The 16280-nt window shown below is 46.4% G+C and overlaps 2 protein-coding genes across 3 annotated transcripts in view; one reads left to right on the top strand and one right to left on the bottom strand.

The window, feature by feature from the left end:
* Positions 1-16280, top strand: part of SYN3 (synapsin III) — a 447511-nt gene that overhangs the window by 150177 nt on the left and 281054 nt on the right. The window lies entirely within an intron of this gene.
* TIMP3 (TIMP metallopeptidase inhibitor 3) overlaps positions 1581-16280 on the bottom strand; it is a 56522-nt gene continuing 41822 nt past the window's right edge. Inside the window, exons 2-5 of the mRNA XM_004743089.3 lie at positions 15320-15402; positions 7532-7643; positions 6717-6838; positions 1581-5516 (exon numbers count right to left, since the gene is read on the bottom strand). Coding sequence (XP_004743146.1) covers positions 5319-5516; positions 6717-6838; positions 7532-7643; positions 15320-15402 — 515 coding nt within the window. The 3' untranslated portion in view covers positions 1581-5318. The remainder of the gene's footprint in view (positions 5517-6716; positions 6839-7531; positions 7644-15319; positions 15403-16280) is intronic.

Raw genomic sequence — 16280 nt, forward strand, 5'->3', positions numbered from 1 at the left:
TGGCATTTTGGAGACAAAGTTTGATAATAAAGATAAAAGATGTTTCAAAAGTTGGAAGTTGTTTCCCTTGAGCCCTGGGCAGAACCTGGTTTCAACTCTCATCTCAATAAAAACAGTAATATTTTATTGGTGTTGATCATCGAAGGGCAGTTTCCTTGTATGTTCTCTGCATTTTGACTTTTGGATGTACCTGAGGTTGTCTCTGGGAAATGGTTGGAGCTTAGCTTGGAGCACATGGTAAAGCCTCTCATTTGGAGGACAGCTGGGTGGGAAGGTTAACATCTTTCTGAACAGGGTAGAGAGTTCTCCACCCCACAGCCAGAAGAAGTTGGGCATGAGAGTTTTGTGCAGCTGGAAATAGCCTGTGATGTGTGTGCTTGTGTGGTTGGTGGTCTTCTTAAACTGGTTAAAGGAATGCTGGGCCATGGACCCATGCTTGCCTCATGAGGAATGTGAATCTTGGGGAACAGGGTAGTTAACACGGTATCCAAATGTCCTAGATGGACCCAGGACTGTGGCCTGGATGTAGAATCCCAAGCTCAGACTGCTGACCTGGACGATTCTGTTTGGAGGCACTGATGAGTAGGAATGCAAGCTCCAAGGAGGAGCAATCAAAACAAGTAAAAAGGTTTCCATTGATTATCTTTCCCTTATATCTGATCTGGTAAGAGTCTTAGAATCCAGGATGTGTTGCTTAGAATATGAAGATTTGTGGAACCTGGCATATTCCAACAAAGCATGAACACAGTAGAGAAAAGTCAAGGTTTATCATCAAGCCAGAATGAGTTTGAATCCTAGACTGCCAGTGTACTAAGTCTTGAGCAATGAATTAACTTGAGACTTGGGTTCCTCAGCTGGAAACTATGGAGGACAGTGGGGCAACCTCATTGGGTTTTTGAAGTTTAATGTATTCATGTGTATAGAGTGCTATGCCTGACATATGATAGGTGATATAAGTTGAATAGTTTAAAATAGGGGCATTATACCCTGGAACATTGTCAACAATGTAATGAAAGTTGGGTGAGGGGTCTGGAGCCAACCCAGCCCATTGAGGATAATAGATCCAGCTGTAAGCTCTGGGAGGAGCTCACCAATTAGTGGGACCTCTTGATTTCCTGGCATTCCCCACTAGACTGAGCCACACTTGGAATTTCAGGCAAGCATTTGGCATCGGACACTGATGTTTTCAGCCTTCCCCTCTCACTTCCATGGTGTGAGATTCTTAGGAAGAAAATGGGGAAAGCCATATCTGGTCTGGGAATACCTGTACTGGTTACTAATAGTTAATTAGATGGAGATCCAGATTCTGTAGAGCTATGGAGAACCTTGACTGTGGAATCAGGGAGCAAGCTCAGGCCAGGATTAGCAGTCAGAGGGAAATCTACAATGCCACTCTTGAAATTGTTCCAGCCTTGGGAAAGGACTAGAGCATGGTGGGCCCAGGCTGTTGAAGTGAATGAATGGAGGGGAACATACATGGACCTGCAGCCAGGACAAGCAGGACCAGCTTCCAAGGCCCTCTACTGTCTATATTACTCCCAGTGGTGGTCAGGATATAAGGAGGCAAGACACTGCAGGTGTGTGATAGAAATAAAACCATTTTACTGTTTAGAATAAAGGACACACTATAAAAAGTGAACATTATGCAACATTACAGACAATATACATTCACGGAATATAAAATTCATAAATAACATGGAGGAAAACTGTAAACAGTGCTACAAAATTTAGCAACAAATACATTCCTTCCAGACAGGGTTTTCTCTGGTTGGTTTCTCTCCATCACTTCTGGGTCTCAGGACAGCAGACTGGCTAAAGGGAAAGGTGTGGGCCTGGGAGAATCTATGAAGCCCTCCCCTCAAAGCAGGAACTGGTCTTTAAGTTCTTCCTCTCCTCACACCTCCCAAGAGCCAATTTGGAGGCTGTTGATTTCCATCTCCCCTATACTCCCACATTTTGTTTTGCATCTGTCATCAGATTTTTAAAGTGTTTTCCTTGTGTGAAACTTTTGTAGTGATATTTTTACTTTTGGTAGCCAGGAGCCAAACACTCAGGTGCCATCTTGGGGTAATCCATGTTGGCGACCATCGAACACAAAATGAAAGGCCAGGGCAGGGGAGGGTACTGTCTTCCAGGGGGCCACAGTGTCTCTGAGACAGAGTTGTTCCAATTGTTTCTTAAATTGTTCAAGAACCATCGTATGAAAATTGGTGCTCATGGGCTATACCTAAACTGCCATGATGTAGGTCTGGAGCTGGGTGACAGGTCTGGAGCTGGACAAGTCTCCAGTATTATCTACCCAGGCACATGGAGCACAGGTCTGAGAGGAGATAGGCTGGGTGTAGTGCTTTCTAGATAGGTGGATAGGGAGGCAGAAGAGATGGCCACATGAGGCCAAGAGGTTTGGAATTACAGCTCCCATAGCTCTGGATTTTTAGGAGAAATCATGGCTTCCCAATTGAGTGGTCAAAGATCAAGGGGAAGAAGAATAGGACTGACTAGCAGACTGCCCAGTGCCAGTTGATACAGAGCAAGGACATTTTCTTTTGAAAATAGCAAGTACTTCTTGCTACTCTAGAAAGCACTGGGATGCCGATAAAGGGAGGGGGACAGATGAATCTCAAGTGTTAGTTCCTTCTCATTTCTCCAGTTTGCCAGTCAAGCTGCCTGCACAGTAGAAGTATTTCACCCTCATTTCCACTGTAGAATTTGATTCAGGAAAATGGCGGCATGTGGGTTCCATTTTTTTTCTCTTAAACACAATGTACACATATCAAAGCCTACACATGACACAAGATTTAGCAAAATAAAACGTTCACGATATGATTGAAATACGGAAGTGTCTCAACTACATAAATGACTTTAAATTATACAGTAAGTGAACAGGTGAAATAAACAAAGCTATAGCTTATAGAAAGCTCAAAAACCGCCCTCTGCCAACATCGCTTTGCAAAGGACCTTTCTTTGCCCAGGACCTGCTGTCTCTTTGCCAGGGCCTGACAGATGGAACTGTGGTTCCACAACATTTCTGCAGGGAAACTTCAGATGACTCATGTTCAGGCCTCACCCCAGGTCCCGCCTTGTGTGAGTGGAGGTGGCCCCACCAGGGACCAAGAATCACTGATGCTTCATAGAGGGGATGCTGTTGTCCATTTGTGGGAGGGCACTTGTGTGAGTTGGACCAGGGGTTCCACCTTAGAAGACTTTGAAGTTGAAATCAAGAAATTCTCAGAACACCAAGGCTGGGGCTTACTTCTTAAGAACCTCTGGCCTGCTGACCTCAGCTCCTTTTGCTTATACGGCTGCATTGAAAAGGCAAAGCCTCCCATTTTCCACCTGCCAGATGGCATGACCATAGGTGAAAGATACAAGATAATAAAATGAATCCTACCGAAGCCAGATGCCTGTACTGCCTTCCCACTGAGGGGTTCTGCCAAATACCTTGCCTGGGCATTTGTGCATGTGTGTGTGTGTTTGTGCATGCAAGACATTACACTGTGTTGTCTGCTTCTTTTTTTTCTTTTTTCTCCTGTTTCAATTGGCAGCTCTGTTTCCTAAAGTGGAATGAACTGAAGACACAAATACTAGGAGGATAAATACCCATAATCTGAAAAAAGAGACAGAGCAATCATGTTAAATGTTACCAACCTACCACCCCCAACTCTGTAAAGTATACTTTATCACCTACACTTGGCATCTCACTTTCAATACTTAACTTAAAATAATTTTATTTAATCAGAGAACTTATATTATAGTTTTATTTAAAAAAAAAAAAAACACAACAAAATCCCTACAGCTGATTGCAGAGTCAGGCTTCTCCAGTGACCACTGATTTTAATCCCATGAGGTAAGGACCTCAGGAGATGGTGTTTGCCCACCAGTGAGCTGTGGGAAGAAGAGCAGGCTGTCTCGTAACCCAGGAAAGTGGCCGTCTAGCTGAGGCAGGACACTTCGCAGCTTTCACTCTTGTGCCTGGGGCCTCTGACCCACACTAACTCTCATCTCCCACCTGAGCCAAGCCAGTAAGGCAGTTAAATGAAGGCCCAAAACATGAAGCAGGAGAACAGGAGAGGGACAGAGGTCAGCTGACCCCAGTTAGAGGGATGTCAAGGGTGTTCAGAATTTCAAATTTTAATTAAAATGAAAAAAAAAAGTCAACTTGGAATGTCATGATTTTCTTCAAACAAGCAACGACAACAAAATAGAAGAGATTATACTACTGGCATATTTAACAGCATTGAACAGAATTCTGTGTCCTGTAAAAAATTAGCTTATGTCCCCGTGTGGGTATATGCAAATGTGTATACAAACACATCCCCCTAGGTGATCTAAACCCTACTTTGGAAATAGTATTCTCTACCCAAATCTACTCGGCTATATCTGTGGATAGTGTACGGTGTGTGTATTCCTCCAATTTACATAAAGGCAAGCTCCTGGCCAAATCTACCAAAGAGTTTTCCAGGAGGAAGTCTTGTGGGAGATAGAGAGAGGAAAGACATTCATCTCAGTCTTTCACCTGAGCTTTTGTACAAGGCAGGCAAATTGCCTCCTGACCTCAGGCAGATGTTTAAGTCTTCAACAACTAAGAAAGTTCTGTTATTCTGGCCTGGCTGCTTGCTCCAGACTCAGAAACATCTGGTCAACCCCAGCAGCACTGGCCTGGGGGAACTGTGCGTGCTGCATCCTCTCAGACCCTCTCCTGCCATCGCTGTCGCTGCCTTCCCTCCCTCACTCTTACATGCAGACACAGACAGACACAGTCTGGCTGGGACATGCAGTAGCATCTCCTTGGTGTATAAGATCTTCTGCGTACCTTGAGTCTATCTGCTTGCTGCCCTGGACTGATCCTGAAACGGTTGACCTCTCAGAAACTTCCTTGTCTGTGTCTTTTATGTACTGGGGTGGAGGAGAAGGTCCAAGGGAGAAGGGTCTGGGAGTTGGTGAGGTGGGAAAGAAGAGAGAGGGGTAGGTGTTACAATGCCCAAATGGGGTAGTTTTTCGATTTTTGTTTTCCTAAAAAAATAGATTATATTATCATGAAGAAGAGGAGTGTACATTCCTCATTCTTTCTGGCATGGCACCAAAAGTTCCCACGTGGAAATGGGTGATGTCAAGGCCAAAAAGAAGGGGTAGTGTGGGGCCAGGAGGATGGTTCCAAATAAACTCCATATGACAGCATAGACTTTTCCTTAAGTGTTCGAAGTGCTAAATTTGCAAGAAAACAGGCACTAATGTCATTGTCATCATCTGGGAAGAGTTAGTGTCCGAGGGAAGCTCAGCGGGAAGGGAGGGAGGTGAGGTGGGGCAGGGTCTGGTGCTCAGGGGTCTGTGGCATTGATGATGCTTTTGTCCGGGGGCGCCCATCCTCGGTACCAGCTGCAGTAGCCACCCTTCTGCCGGATGCAGGCATAGTGTTTGGACTGGTAGCCAGGGTAGCCGAAATTGGAGAGCATGTCGGTCCAGAGGCACTCATTCTTGGAGGTCACAAAGCAAGGCAGGTAGTAGCAGGATTTGATCTGCAATTAGAGAATATCCAAAGGTTGGTGGGCTCTCTCATGGGGGACCCAGTCTTGATGCTTCCTCAAGTCTAGATGCATACCACTGTAGGTGGAGCCCAGCCACATCAGTCTCTTAGTGAAAATAATAGAACACTCACTAACACTTTCTAAGTACCACTGCGTACCAGATATTCTGCTCAGTGCTTCTATGTTATTCTCTTTAGTTCTTAACACTAAAGTTGGGAGTTGGTGAGGTGGGAAAGAAGAGAGAAGGGTAGGTGTTACAATGCCCAAATGGGGTAGTTTTTCGATTTTTGTTTTCCTAAAAAAATAGATTATATTATCATGAAGAAGAGGAGTGTACATTCCTCATTCTTTCTGGCCCTTGACAGATAAGAAAATAGAGGCTCAGAGAGGTTAAGTAACTTGCTCCAGGTTACAGAGCCCGAAAGTGGTGGAATTAGACATTTGAGAGAGCTTCCTCTATAGGCAAGGATGAACGATCTCAGCTGTTGTGGCAATTAAGGAATTAAAAAGATTAAAACTTTGGGCATCCAGCTGCCCTGGGAGAGAAACCAGACTCAGTGAGCTGTGTGACCTGGGGCTAGTTACTTGAGCTCTCTGAGCCTCTATTTTCTCATCTGCAAAATGAGCATAGTAGTAATTAAAACGACACAGAGTTGTGAAAATTAGTGAGAGAACAGTGCAGCTCCTCCCACAGCAGGAAGGCTGTGTGCCATGGCCTTGCGCTTGAGTCAAGGAATTAGGCCTGATTGAGGAGTGATGTCCTGCGGTATTTGGTATCAGCAGTCCTGTGCCAGCTCGCCCACCTGTGGCAGGGGCCACCAGTGAGGCAACTTCCCTGGTGAGTCCACTTGAGACTGCTCAACAGGACCTGTCAGCGTGAAGGTCTTGCACCTGGCACAACCTTGAACCACAGGAGGGGCCAGGGATGCTAAAGAGTCCTTGTGACCCAGCAGCTGCCAAGTGGGCTGCATGGTGGCAGCGATGACAGCAGAAAGGCATTCTTCCTCCGCTTTCTTCATTGCTCAGCCTGGGGGCAACATTCCTTACCACCGCAGTTCAGACTTGCCCTTCTGCCCTGACCCAACATTCATGCCCTTCTCAGCACAAGGGCCCAGTGCCCAGTACTGCAGGAACTGATGTTTCTGGGGCTGTGAGCCAGCACTGCCCCTGCCTGCCCTCTCCAGGGCTTACCTTGCAGTTACAGCCCAGGTGATACCGGTAGTTGAGCCCCTTGCGCTGGGAAAGGGTGAGCTGGTCCCACCTCTCCACAAAGTTGCACAGTCCTGTGTACATCTTACCGTCATAGACACGGCCTAGAGGAGGAAAGAGGACAAGAGGAGAGTTGTTTTTTCCAGAGCTCAGCCATGAAAGAATTCTCACCCCCTGAGTACCCACCTTAGACCAGGTACTGTGCTAAGTACTTTCTAATCCTAAGATTTTGTTTCACCCTGCCCAACACCAAACTGTGTCCTTATTTTCGAGGTGGTGAAAACAAAGCTCAGAGAGGTTAAGTGATTTGCAAAAGTCTTAAACCCGTAAAGTGCTGGAGCTAGGACTAAGGTCAGCTTGCCCCTTCCCTCATCAGTGGTTGCTTGGTTTTGACCTTTTTTTCCCTTTACCACATTGACTGCCTAAAGGTGGGCAACTTTCAAAGATAGACCCAATAAATAGATTGATTGTGAGGTATAGAGGAATGGGTACTAGCAATCCTTTTTTATTTATATAATATAGTAAAACTAAGAAACTGCAAAATTAGGCAAAATTACATTTCTTCAGTGGGGCCGGTGGTGGAGCTAAGACTAAAACCTAGTCTCCATGCAGAGCCTCGAGTTCACACCACAAGCCAAGTGAGATGCACTCTACACAATACTCCTTACAATTCACTGGGTGGGTGGCCAAGGTCCTAAGGATACGTGGGCGTCAACTGCTACTTCTCTATCCTTCTGAAGGAAAGGACTGGTGGACCTTGGCCAAACCCTGGCCTAGATGCTAGAGTTGGCCATTACCTGTCAGCAGGTACTGGTACTTGTTGACTTCTAGCTTCAAGCCACAGAGACTTTCCGAAGCTTCTGTGTGGATATACTGCACGTGGGGCATCTTGGTGAAGCCTCGGTACATCTGTGGGAGAAGGAATGTCATGAGAGAGGACCAGGGCTCCGAAAGCTTGCTGGCGTTTGTTCTGTGGGGATCTGATCCAGTCACAGTCACTGACCTAACCACCCCAGGGCCTTCACTCCAGGTAAAGCCACCTATTCACCTTTTGTCTGAGCCACCGTTTGTGCCTTTCCAGAAAAACCTTCCCATCCAGCCAGTCACATCGCTCATTCCAACGTCTTCACAACACTGCACCAGATATATACTCCTGTCATATCCCAACACCTTTTCAGAAATCCAAAGAATTTGCTTGAAAGGGGTCCTGCCTCCCTCACCAACCTCAGCCCCCAAGTTCCAAGGAGGCAGCTGACCAGCATTCTAATGACAATTCTGGGACATTTCTCAGTATGTAAAAGCATTCCACTTACATTCCCCTCACTATATCCTCCCAAGAACCCAAGGATGTAGGTATTATTGTACCCATCTTACAGACAAGACTCATAAATTCTGTTTGGTTGATGGACGTTAGAACACAGGCCAGGATTCTCCATGCTTTTATTTTTCTGAGCATCTGTTGAAAGCACTGGGTTCCTTTACGCCAGATAAGGCATATAAACACATACACAAAAATTCTAGATTTTTAACTAAACACTTTATAATTACTAAGTTGCACTGTATGAAAATGCCGATACTTGGCCATTTTTATCTATAACTTAATCTAACATAGTGGTTCTCAACTGGAGGCAATTTTACCCCCACCCCCGGAGACATTTGGCCATATCCGGAGACATTTTTGATCATTACAGGTGGGAGGGAGTGGTGGTTGCTACTTACATCTATGGGAAGAGGCTAGAGATGCTCTTAAATACTCTCTGATGCACGGGACAGCCCCCAAAGCAAGGAATTATCTGGCCCCAAATACCAGCAGTACCAAAGTTGAGAAATCCTCTTCTAATATTCACCCACCTCATTCCCATGATAGCCCCGTGAGACAGGAACAATTTATGCCCATTTAATAGATGAGGAGCCTGAGCCCCAGACAGGTAAAGTGGCTTATCTAAGGCCATATTGTTGGCAAATGGGAGAGGTAGGATTCTAGGCAGGAGAATCTTCTCCAGAGTCCAACCTGTGCTGTCTCTCACTGTGGCTTCACAAGTTCATGCCCAAGGGCCTCTGGTACAGCCAAATGCTACTTATGGCTATTGTGCCTCCTTTATCTGCATGTCATCAGAACCACTGGTGTGACCATAACGAGGCTGACCCCACTTGGTGGATTCCAGGTGAAAACCATGAGTCTCACATAGGTTCAGATCTGTTGAGAAAACTCTATTAACTGTGTGAGCTGGCAAGGGTAGGAGGGGGCTCCAAGTTGTGGCCCAATCCCATTATCCCCCTGGTTCTCAGAGCACATGGGCCCAGGATGGCTGGTGGTCTCCAAGGGTTTACAACAGGGCAATGTCTCTCCCTTAGTTCCTGGCATGCGTTATTAATTTACTTACAGTAATTAATAAAAAGCCAGACATCACCTCATTGTTGTCCCATCTAAGTGCCTCCCATTTGCACTAAGATCTGGGTTTTCTCCTTATTTTGTTTTAAGAGGGCACTGGCTGGTGGGGGTAGATAGTCCACAAGGACCTCCACCATTATAAAGGGTCTGTTGGACCCACAGAGTTCAGGAGCCTCTGTCTTTTTAAGGGAAATGCTGTTCTAATTGTGTGCAACCATCAGTGCAGATGGTTTTAATTTACCTGGCCTCTCTTTTAACCCTTTTCTCCCGAGAGGCTCAACAGCTGAATGAGGAAACGCAGCCAAGCACTGTGAGAATTGCTGTCCACACTCGGTTTTCAATTATGCCATGGGGGAGCAGGGGCGGATCACATCGTACCCCCCACTTCCTCAGTGATGGATGGTTCCTCTCCGGCTTTAACAGGAACCATGCCTAAGAGCACTGCTCTGTGTGTGCCATCAAGTGTGGCCTTCAAAAAACATTCTCCACACTCCCTCCTGTGTCCAGCAGCTTCTCCTCTGTGTGGCTGTTCCTTGAGTTCCTGGCAAATGTTTCAACTTGATCCTCACTCGGGGTCTTTCAGACCCAGACCATTAGAGCCTCAGTACAACCTTGTCAGTCTTTCCCTTTCATGTCCTCTCTGCTTCATGAGTGAGGATCAAGGCCCTGTCTAGGGTCCAGTGACTTAAGCTGCCCAGTTGAATTCTCATTCCTTTTGAATTTGAAGGCATCTTGATTTCAGCATGGCTTGTAGCACTTGCATGCAGAATCAAGACGTTTGTGCATTGTGAACGATAAGGTCTGACAAGTACAATGTTGCCTTTTTTAGGGTCACTTCTGAATTTAACCATATGGTAAAGGCAGATTGTACTCATTCTGTTATCTTTTCTTTATATTAATCCCATGTTGACCTAAATATCGACCCTATAAGTATCATTAGGTCTATATTCATAGAGACTGAGAATTGGTTTGACAAATTTAGGAGGGTCATGATAGGTTTGTAATGCCCTGACGTCAGAGAATCATAGACTTTCAGAATTGGAAAAGACATTAAAGGTGACCTAATCCAGTCAAAGCATTGGAGGATTAATGGTCAGCTCAGGTTCTGGAAACAACCAGCCAGTCTGAACCTTGTCTCTGCCACTTATCAGCCACTTAAGCTCCTTGGGCCTCAGTTTCTTCATCCATAAAATGGGGCAAAGTATTTACTTCATAAGATGTTTTTGAGAATTAAGTGACTTAGAGTAGCACATGGTGTGCAACATTCAGTAAAAGTTATCTTAAAACTAGTTCTACTGGAATTCATATCAGCAGAGGGTAAGGTTTAGTCCTCTTCTTTCTCCATATCTTTGCCCAACCTTATCTCTTAATGCAGGGATTTAAAGCTGACTTTGAACTTCAAACTAAGTGGGTTGTGTTCTCTCTCTCTCTGCCTCTCTCTCTCTCTCTCCCCAGCATATTGAAGTGAGACTGACAAATAAAAATGCGTATGTTTAGAGTGTAACAACATGATGTTTTGATATCTGTATACGTTGTGAAATGGTCACCACAATCAAGAGAATTCACACAACCATCTCTACCAGAGTTACCTTGTGTGTTTGGGATTCTCCTTAGCAAATTTCTTGTCTTCAGTATGGTGTTATTAATTATAGTCACTATGCCATGCATTAAGTCTCCAGACTTAACTCATTCTAGTTCTGTAGAACTGAGAATTTTTACCTTCTGACCAACATCTCCCTATTTCCACCACCTTCCAGCCTCTAGTGACCATCATTCTACTCTGCTTCTGTGAGAAGTTCAACTTTTTTTAAAGATTCCACATAAAAGTGAGCTTATGCTATATTTGTCTTTTTGTGTCTGGCTTATTTCACTTAGCATAATATCCTTCAGGTTCATCCATGTTGTCACAAATGACAGGATGTCCTTCCTTATTAAGGCTGAATAAAGTTCTGTCATGTGTAGACACACAGCACATTGGACTCTATAAGCCTCTGGACATCCCATCTTGGTAGTATGTACACAAACGTTTGAAGAAGTTAGTTTCCCTGGGGTGAAAAACCAAATAATATAAGAAAGAAATTTCTGAATCTGGGGCCTTCGAATATTTCTTGTGGAGTGCCTGGGTTTCACTCTGCATTGACAGCAGGAAATGTCACCATCATAGCAAATATGTCCAGCGTGCCTGGATTTGAGCGCTGTGCTGGATGCTGCTTTACACCATGAATTCCTTTAAACCCGCAACTTTATTCTCATTTACAGACCGAGCAACTGAGTTTCAGAGACATTAGATACTTGACTGAGATACCAAGGGCAACCAAAGTCTTTCTTTTTCTATGAGAGAAAAGTCTTTCTCTTATTATAGAATGGGCTGTCTAGCAGGGGAAGCAGTGCATGTGAGAATGCAGGCCATCTCTGTTGAGGGCTAGCTGAGATACGCAGACCAGAAAGAGTTACAGGCATTGAGAAGGAGGAGAATGGCTCCCTGTGAGCTGGAGGGCAGAGAGGCTTCCAGCTGGAGCTTCAAAGGCGAGACCTTGCAATAGTGCTCATTTGATTAGACAAACCACTGAAGGAAGGAAGTCCCCAGGGGCCAAGCATTCCAATTGCCCAGCGAATCTGTCCTGCCCAGAGTCAGGACATGCAAAGCACATGACCAGTGCGCCTTCCCATGGATCTCCCCCCACCCCCTGCCCCGCTCCACCCAGCCCAGCCCAGGGCCAGCTGGGACATAATGTTCCCCACGTGTTGTCCCCTGCCACGTTAGCCTGGGAGCATGTCTCCACAGCATAAAATGCAGCTCCTGGCAGAGCCCACGGCTTTCTCATGGTCCTGACCGGAGATAAGGTCCCGATAGATTAGACGGACCAATTCTGGCAGCCGCTCCAACTATCTCCAAGTTTGATTTTGCAATAAGCTCCCTTAACATTTGTATACCCCCACACACACCTGTGGGTCTCTGCACACTCGAGATAGGCCTGTAATGTGTACCAGACATTCTGGAATTAGCATATGGGAGAGGGTCTGCCTGCCTTTCATCTGGGTGAGAAGTTCGAAGGGGGGATGTGGGAACTCTGAGACAGAAGAGAGGTGAGACAGGGCGGCTCCAATTCTCACGTTCTCCAAGCTCCTTTAGTTCTGCTCTAAGGGAGCCCTTGCTCACCCATCTGACTCTCTGGGGTAGACTCTCTAATCTACCAGAACAAAGCCACCCAGGGACCAGTGCCAAAACTCACGCAGGCTCCCCTCTCTGGCCTCTCCTTCTTCCCTCCTACAAAGAGTTTTCAGTGCACCCTTTGCAGGATGTTGCAAGTCAAGAGCTACACTGCTGGATGACAAACGGACAAATGCAAACTAACCTCTTTTTGTTCCCTGGGGAAACTACACACAGATGGGGTGGGGTGGGCCCCCAAGGGGGCAGGAATGATGAATCAGCCTGCAGCTCCACTGCTCTGTAATCTCTCTGTTGGCAAAGGCTCTATAGCTTCCCTGGCGTCTGCCACTTTCTATTCCTATGAACTTGACTGTTACATGACCTTTCCAAGTCTGGGGCTGCCTCACCTGTAAAATAGAGGATAATGTAGATCTACTTCATAGGGTTGTTATGAGGACTGTTCCATGCAAAGGGTTAGCAGAATGCCTGATACACAGTAAATGCTCAGTACATGTCACTTGAATAGAGTCTCATATTTGTTATAACAAATATAACAAATATTAACCTGCTATCCTGAAATTTTATCCTGGTAGCCTGAAGCACAGTGCTGAGCGAGAAGGGTGCTTCTGTGAGAGAAGAGAGCTCTCTCACAGCATAGAGAGAGAGAAGGAAGGGAGGGGAATGCTTAGACAAACTACTCCAATCCTTATACCCCGTACCTGATTAGCAAAGTGCTCCCTGAGAACAGCAGAATTCAGTAGCCTCTCAGGACAGAAGGGCAACGACCCTTCTATGAGTTATCTAATATTGGGCTGGTAGGAGGGGCAGAGTTAATAAATGGCATTACATAGTGTTTGATGATCAAAGCGAGATGGTGGGGAAATTTGGGGAGCCATGTAAAGAACACACAGGATTGGGAAGGAATCCCAGCACCTTAGCTTGGGAATGAGATCTGTCTTTAATTAAATGCATGACTGGGCAAGTCATTTCCCCTTTGAACCTGTGTCAGAAGTAGAACAAGGAATTTTACTTCCCAGTGCCCAGCACCCTGGTTGCAGGAGTCCGGGTAAAGGACAGTGAATGGATAGTGTGATGCCACCAGCCTGGGAGTGTGTGTGTGTGTGTGTGTGTGTGTGTGTGTGTGCTCTGAAGCTGATGGGTGAAGAAATGTAATTTGGCCTCCAAACATCTCCCTACCAGAGGCTGGCCTGACACCAGTGAGGGGAGGAATGGGACATTCTGATCACCCTGGTCTCCACGCCCGGAAGGAAGAGGGAAGCTAGGCAAGTTTAGGAACCACTGTCTCCCAGCTGTTTCCTCAGATCTGCTGGCCAGAGTGTCTATAATGTGATGAGTTGTCCCAGAGTGGGAAGGGAGTGTTGCTTGAACCCCTGCTTTGTCTAACATGCTTCGGCATTTTTGCTTGCTGGCTGCGGGGGTGGGGGGCATACAGTGGGCGTTTCTTTGGTTGTTGTTGATCTTCTTAGTTCTCCCCTCCAACTCTTCTCTCCCCACGGCTGTCTGAAGACATAAGCTGGTCCCATGACCAGACTTGGGCAGCCAAGGGCACCTAGCCAGGGCTGACTCTGGACATTACATAACCAGAAGGCTGTGGGTGTTTCCAAAGTTGAATCCAAAGCAACAGGTTCCACAAATGTAGTACATCAAACCTCAGGCCTCAGGATGCAGGAATAATGAGGCCTGGAAGTCTGCCTCCAGGATGGTTGGGTACCACCCATGGGCTGTGGGCGGTACCTGGGTGTCAAGCCTTGTCTCCTCTGGGGAGTTTTCAGGCCAGTAGGGTCTCAATATCATTTCTCCATTAGATGGATAAACATCCACCAAGTCCCTGTTGTGAGCCATGTCCTGCTCTAGTTTCTGGGGATGCAAATATGAGCAGTGAGTAAAAGGACCGGCAGTCCACTTGGACCTGAGCGTACCCCATATTGAACTTCTGAGTAGTCATGCCCATGTGTCTTGGGTCTTCTCTCCTGACCTGACTATACTTCCTGAACATAGGAACCCCATCTTCCTCGTGGCCTCCATGCTTCTGACACAGGGTACTAAACATAGGGGGGTGCTTACAAATGTGGGGTGATGGAGCAGCTGCTGAGCCATTCAGGGTGAGTGAGTACCAGAGTGAGTCCTCTGTGCTAAGACAAACACAAGTACCTCTTTCCAGCGCCCAGAGCAGCTTTTGCTTAGAAGTAACACCACACATGTCCCAGGGCACTTAGAATCCTGAAATGCCTGAGCTGGAAGGGCTCTTAGGGGCACTACGCCCAACCCTGCACTGTTAACAGGTGGCAAAACAGAGGTCCAGGAAAGGGGGGATTCCAAGGTAAGCAGGCTATTTGGGAGTGGAGCTGAGATACGGAAGCAGGTTCTGCAGGTTTCAAATCTGATGTTCTTTTTGGTAAGGTGGACTTCCTTAGTGTGCTTCATAATATTAATGTGCTCAGGAATATGTTCAGTAATATGAATATGCTTAGTAAATGGTGCTAAGCAGCTGGGAGGCAAGCTCTGGGAAAACAGGGAAAGAGGATGCAGTTCCTACTCCAGGATACGTTTCCTGTGATCAGCCAAAGTTCAGCGTAGAGATTCGAGGAGTTAAACGTAAATGGTACCCCGGCAACTGCGTAAGACCAGTAGGCACTCTTGAAACTCAAAACTGAGAGCTTCGAAGAAGAGCCTGTAAGACAAACTTGTCCTACGTCCCCTCATTTTACAGATGGGAAGACTGACACCCAGAGAGGGGCACTGACTTGGCCAGGGTCTTGCAGTTGCCAGAGAACAAAGCTGTCTACCATCTGGTTCCAGAATTGAGCCTCTTAATAATGGTCTCTGAGGGACTCCACTTGCACTGGCTCTAGGGTGAAGCAGCCACCTTCCCACCCCGACTTCCTGCCATCATCTCTTCTGCCTTAGCAATGCCCTCTCCAGCAGTGGGGAGGGTTATGCACACCCACCTAGCCTCCCCTAGCTAGGACTCTGCTGCCAAAAAACCAAAGAGCTCTCCTGGAGCTGGATTCTGTCACTCACCTTCATCTGCTTGATGGTGTAGACCAGCGTGCCAAAAGGCCCCTCCTTCACCAGCTTCTTCCCTACCACCTTGGCCCGGATCACTGCAGAAAAAGGCAAGATACAGACAGGAAAGAGGTTAGGAAGACTTGAACCACATCAGGGATCACATCTCAGGTTGAGTGACTGGAATTGCTTTCTTATCTCTGGGCCAACTTGAATAGATGACTGTGTTTATAAAAGTAAGAATTCAGATGAGAGACACTGGTTGGGGACGGGGGTGGGGAGAGGAATGGAAGAATGAAGGCAGGCAGTCATCATTCAACTTAATTATCCCAAACGTTCACAGTTGCCAACCCTGGAAATTCCTAGGCTGCATTCACCCCTGGAGGAGTTTCTTGACCCTGTGGGTTTACCATAATCCAAAATCTACTGCTTTTGTTAGAGCCTCTTGCCATCCTCCATTGTCCATCTGGCAATTGCCTGGTCTTGCAGAACTATTGTCTTTCCACCAGGACCTCTTCCTAAATGCTATCTCATGTGGGGCTCTCCTTTGCATGCATACATTCACTGAGTCCTGATGGGCCCGCAGGACTGCAAAGCATCCCAGCCGCTCTCTGTAGCTGGTCGGCATTCTGATGGGACCCTTGGTTCCCAGCACTTAGATGGCAAAGTATGCAGTAAAGCGTAGCTCAGTTAGGATGTGGTGGAGGAGGGAGCTGTTGGGAGTAGGAGCTCAGGAATCAACAGAGCTCTGCTCTGTATGGCTATTATGACTGTGGGCAAGGAATTTTGCTTCTGGCCTCCCATTTCCTCCTATGCACAGGATAATAATGGCACCAATCTCCTGAACTGAAAGCATTAGGTAAGATAACACATGTGAAACTCAGCGCCGTGTCTTCCACACGGTATATGTTACATAAACATTATTGATTTCATCATATCATCATCATCATCACCAAAAATTGCATATGCTGACGAT

This window comes from Mustela putorius, unplaced genomic scaffold (assembly GCF_011764305.1).
Source record: "Mustela putorius furo isolate JIRA1106 unplaced genomic scaffold, ASM1176430v1.1 tig00000738_pilon_pilon_pilon, whole genome shotgun sequence".
Classification (NCBI taxonomy): Eukaryota; Metazoa; Chordata; class Mammalia; order Carnivora; family Mustelidae; genus Mustela; species Mustela putorius.